The sequence below is a fragment of the Lynx canadensis genome, chromosome E3 (genome assembly GCF_007474595.2).
Source record: "Lynx canadensis isolate LIC74 chromosome E3, mLynCan4.pri.v2, whole genome shotgun sequence".
Classification (NCBI taxonomy): Eukaryota; Metazoa; Chordata; class Mammalia; order Carnivora; family Felidae; genus Lynx; species Lynx canadensis.
The window spans coordinates 40,156,610-40,161,609 of record NC_044318.1 but is presented as its reverse complement, the minus strand read 5'-3'; the positions used below and the strand labels follow the sequence as shown (position 1 = coordinate 40,161,609).

At 63.9% G+C, this 5,000-nt stretch overlaps 1 protein-coding gene across 1 annotated transcript in view; it reads left to right on the top strand.

The window, feature by feature from the left end:
• Positions 1–1,806: 1,806 nt before the first annotated feature.
• UNCX (UNC homeobox) overlaps positions 1,807–5,000 on the top strand; it is a 4,222-nt gene continuing 1,028 nt past the window's right edge. The window contains 7 exon segments of the mRNA XM_030301081.1: positions 1,807–2,098; positions 2,337–2,512; positions 4,554–4,602; positions 4,605–4,727; positions 4,730–4,816; positions 4,819–4,865; positions 4,867–5,000. The exon segment at positions 4,867–5,000 is cut by the window's right edge and continues 257 nt beyond it. Coding sequence (XP_030156941.1) covers positions 1,807–2,098; positions 2,337–2,512; positions 4,554–4,602; positions 4,605–4,727; positions 4,730–4,816; positions 4,819–4,865; positions 4,867–5,000 — 908 coding nt within the window.

The following is a 5,000-nucleotide window of genomic DNA, read 5'->3' as shown; positions in this document are numbered from 1 at the left end:
CTGGGTCTCTGCGGTCTCTGCGAGAGGTGGGCCCGCCCCCGCCCCTGCACCTCTCCCTCCTCTCGAACAATGAGACGGGGAGAAGGTGATTATATCGTGGCCGCCGCGGCCAGGGCACGTTCCGTAAGGACCAAGGCCCGGCCGCGTGTCCAGCGCCGCGAGGCCGGTCCTCCCCCACTCCCGGGCGGAGCCGTATGTGCCCCCTCCCCTGGCCGGGACGCACGGACAGGGTTGGACCACAGACACGTAGATTCCGTCCTGCCTCCCTTTGCTCCGGGTTTGGGGCTTGGCAGGCCGGCCAAAGCCACTTACACCAAAGGCCTTGCGCTGTGCGATGGGCGAGAGGCTGCCGGCGGCCGGGCCCCCAGGACTGACAGGGTCTGAGGCCCGGTGCCTCCTTCCTCCCGGACTCCATCTCAGGCCACACTGGGGCCACAGGGATCACAGGGATGAATAAGGTCCGGGGGCCTGGGGCCGCAGCAAAAGGCACCCTTCCCATTGGCAAACTTTTTACAAAGGATATTACACACACGTATACCATGATTTCTTTCCCTTCTACCCACAGTCCTAATTTGCTGCTTATTTAAGAATATGTCCTTTAATGATTTAGCTTTGAGTCTATCAATATTTTATAGTGGGAAAGGGAGTGACAGACACTTCTCTGAGAACATAATTTAATTATAATTAATGGGTTGAGTACCTGGGCCTTATTCTTCAGAGGCCGAGTCAAAGCGAGATGTATTTATTTTTTTTATCCCTGTGTAGGGGACCTGATTGGCTGCCACCCCAAAGTTACTTTTCTCTCCCTCCCTCCCCTCCTCCCCAGCCCCGGCTTTACAGAGTAGGGGGAGGGTGGGGATCGGGGTGTCTCCGCAGCGCCCCGCCCCCCCCCCCCCCTTCTTCTATAGAGCAGGCGGCTGCCAGTCAGAGAGGGCATTAATTATGCCTTTTATTGACAGGGCGCTACATTCTGTAGGAGTCATTCTCTTTTGGAGTCGCCCCCTCCCCCTACCCCCCTCCGCCCCTTCCTCTTCCTCCTCCCTCTCCTTCCTCCTCTCCCCCCACCGCCTGGAGCCTGGAGCCGGAGAGAGATGAAAGCCCTTGTAGTTTTAAATTCAATGTGACAGTTTCGGAAAGAGCGGATGATGAATCTCCTATTATTGGATCAGTCTATTTGCCGCTCAATGTCTCTCTGTAATTGGAGCAGCATCACTTTAAAGGTTCAGAGAGTACAGCGTTTCTGGTGAAAAATCCCCACAACACGCCGGTGAATGTTTTAAAGGGAAATCTATTAGTGATTTGCAGAGGGGCGGGGGGCCCGCGCCGGGGGGGGGGGGGGGGGCGCGGGCTCCGGCCAGCGGGGATTGAAGTGGGGGGGGGGCTCGCCGGGGCCCCCTGCCTGGACCGCTCCCGGTGCCCGCGCCCGCCCCGCTCCGGGCCGCGCCCCTCCCTCCCTCCCTGCTGCCCCCCCCCTTGTTGTGACAGTTCCTGATACTGTTTATTGAGGTGCATGTCAGGTATAATTAGCAATCGATATGGAAAGCGTTTCCTTGCACCCAGCGCGCCTCTGACGTCAGAGCCGATTAGCGCTTCTTATTGGTCCCAAATTCCCGGGGCCGCGGCTAATTATCGGGAGCTTGATGTTGATAAAGTAAAGCGCCGGAGTGCGGGCGAAGCATGTGTAGGGCTCCGGGTCCCTGTCTCCGCCGCCGCCGCCGCCGCCGCCCGCCTCCCGCCGCTGGCCCGCCCCGGCCCCGGCCCGCGCCCCCGCGCCCCGCCGCCGGCCCCGCCGGCCCCCCGCGCGAGATGATGGACGGCCGCCTCCTGGAGCACCCGCATGCCCAGTTCGGGGGCTCGCTGGGCGGCGTGGTGGGCTTCCCCTACCCGCTGGGCCACCACCACGTGTACGAGCTGGCCGGCCACCAGCTGCAGTCGGCCGCCGCCGCCGCCGCCGCCGCCGCCTCGGTGCCCTTCTCCATCGACGGCCTGCTCAGCGGCTCGTGCGCCGCCGCCGCCGCCGCCTCCGTGGTCAACCCCACGCCGCTGCTGCCGGCCGCCTGCGGGGTAGGAGGCGACAGCCAGCCCTTCAAGCTGTCAGGTAGGTGCGGCGGGCGCAGAGGGCACCCTCGTCGGGCGCAGGAGCTGGGCTGCCGGGCGGGCGGTGAAGGGCGCGGGGGGGGGGGTTGCAGAACGAGGAGGCTCGGCGCACCCCCCCCCCCCCGCGGTCTGCCACCCCGGCGCAGGGGCCCCCGGACCCGGGCGGCCGACAGGTGTCCAGGGGGTGGATGTGGCCTGGGCCCTGGCTGAGCCCTGCGGCGTCCTCTGCGTGCCCGCAGACTCGGGGGACCCCGACAAGGAGAGCCCGGGCTGTAAGCGGCGGCGCACCCGCACCAACTTCACCGGCTGGCAGCTGGAGGAGCTGGAGAAGGCGTTCAACGAGAGCCACTATCCCGACGTGTTTATGCGCGAGGCGCTGGCGCTGCGCCTGGACCTGGTCGAGTCCCGAGTGCAGGTAAAGGCCGCCGCTCCCCGCGTCCCGCCGCCGCTAGGCCTGCCCGGCGCCGGTCCCGCCTTTGTTCCAGGTGGGGACCGCGGCCCCGCTTCCGAGCCCGCCTCGTGCTCGCCGGCCCCGCGTGGTGGTGGGGTGCCGGGGTTCGACGCTTCGCGGACAGAAAGCGAGGTGGCTCGGGAGGGGCCGGAGGCCCCGAAGTAACCAGAACAACAGCTGCGTCGGACCCGGGAGCTGCGTGGTGGGGGTCGACGGCGCAGGATGAAGTGTCAGAGGGCTGGGGCGGCGAGGGGTGCGGGGGCGGGAGGGAGCCGGCCCGGCTGGGACCTGGAAGAGGCCCGGAGCACGTAGCCTTCCTAGCCCTCGCCTGGGACTCGGCGCTCGGCCTGGAGCAAACGCGCTTGTTTGTTTACCTCTCGCCTTTAAAATATTCGGACGGAGACATGTATTTATCCAACGCTTTGCAGAAGGAGGTTAGCTGAGGAAGGGGAGGCGGACACGGCAGCGGGAAGAAGGTGTCTGAATCTTTCGTACTCTCGGTTTTCTTTCCCCGGTACTTTGATTTTATTCGGACATTGCCGGCGTTGGTTTTTTTTTTTTTTTTAATATAGTGTCAGTTTGTTGGATTAAAAATTCAGGATGAATTGCGCATAATCGGGTGTTTCCCTGAAGTACAGAAATCTTTTTCTGGGGTCGGAGTGGCGGTGAACCGGGGTGTGCAGCTGTGGGAGCAGGGCTTTGAGGCAGAGGCCTGGCAACGCGGGTTTAGCACCAATAGCTTTGTCTAAAAGGTGTTCTCCACCCCAGCTCGCGCTGCCCCTCATGACCTCTTCTGTTTATAAATCCTTTCATCCAATTTGTTTAAGTGTCTTAAGCAAAGACCTCTTCATCCCCCCCCCCCGTGTGATAATGAGCATTACTTGGTGACAAGTCGGCCTGGAATTTGCACCCCCCCAAAAAATATTGGAAAGAAGGAAGGAAGGAAGGAAGGAAGGAGGAAGGAAGGAAGGAAGGAAGGAGCGAGCTCCAGCCTTGGAGAGGTTACAGCTTAGAACCGTCACCTCGGCACCAGCAAGGCTCCCTGTGACCAGGCCAGCCGCTATTGTGCCTGGTCTCTCCATGGCCCCAACAAAGAATTCAAATTATCGCGATCTCTCGGGGAGGGTGGTGTGCCTGGGGCCGACAGAGGTTTGCCTGTGTGTACGGGGTGGGGAGCCGGTACCTGGGACCAGGGTTCCCCAGGACAAGGCCTGCACAGAGGGCAGAAGAGCTGCTGGGGCCCAGGCCGCTCCTGCAGCACCTGGCGGCTGGCATCTTCCCGGTCTGCCTTCCTCCCTGGCCTGAGCCCAGCACTGCTTCCAGAGGGCTCTGTTGGTGGCCTAGAGCCTCCAGAAAAAAGGATGTGTGCGAAGGTGGGGGGGGGGGGGGGCTGCTGGACCCCTCCCCCTAAGTTCGGCTTCCCAGGCCCTTCTAGAAGAAGCACCCAGATTTCCCTTTAGGGGGGCCCCCCATATGTGGGCTTTGACTCAGTCTCCAGGGGGCCGAAGACAGGTGTGGAGGGCAGCTGAGCCCAGCCACTGGTGGTCCTCAGGCCAGACGGTCAGCACCAGGCCAGGCAGGCTGCTTAGAACAGGAGCTGTGAGAAGCCAAGAGGGGCGACGAGGGGCTGCTCCTTGCGCGCCTCCCGACCAGGAACCAGAAGCCCTCAGGGGCCAGACCGCCGCACCCAGCGAAGGGGCAGCTCCCAGTTCCCTGAGGTGAGAAGCCAGAGTGGGAAGCTGGCCCAGAGGCCCCATCTACCTCCTTCCGGGTGAAAAAGATGCTCTTTGGAACCTGCAGCTTGAGTGCTGAAACCCAGCTCAGGGCTAGCTGGGCCTCGTGCCTTGGCTTCCGCGCCCCCCCCCCCTCCATTACCCCTCAGCCCGGAGCGAACCGAGGTTGTACAGGCCTGTCTGGGAGGGGGGGGGCAGTTGGGAGGCCCGAAGTCCCAGCGGCAAGCCCGCCGCCTGACTGTGCCTTCCTTTCCCCTGTCCGGCTGCTCTAGGTCTGGTTCCAAAACCGCCGGGCCAAGTGGAGGAAGAAGGAGAACACGAAGAAGGCCCGGGGCGGCCGGCTCACAACTCACACCCCACCACGTGCAGTGGCGAGCCGATGGACCCGGAGGAGATCGCGCGCAAAGAACTGGAGAAGATGGAGAAGAAGAAGCGCAAGCACGAGAAGAGCTGCTCAAGAGCCAGAGCCGCCACCTGCACTCGCCAGGCGGCTTGTCCCTGCACAGCGCCCCCAGCTCGGACAGCGACAGCGGCGGCGCGGCCTGTCCCCCGAGCCGCCCGAGCCGCCGCCGCCGCCGCCTGCGGCCGCCCGCCAAGGGCCCTAGCGCGCACGCCGCCGGCGCCGCGGGTTCCGCGCCCGCACCGCCCGGCGAACCACCCGCGCCCGGCACCTGCGACCCCGCCTTTTACCCGAGCCAAAGAAGCGGCGCAGGCCCGCA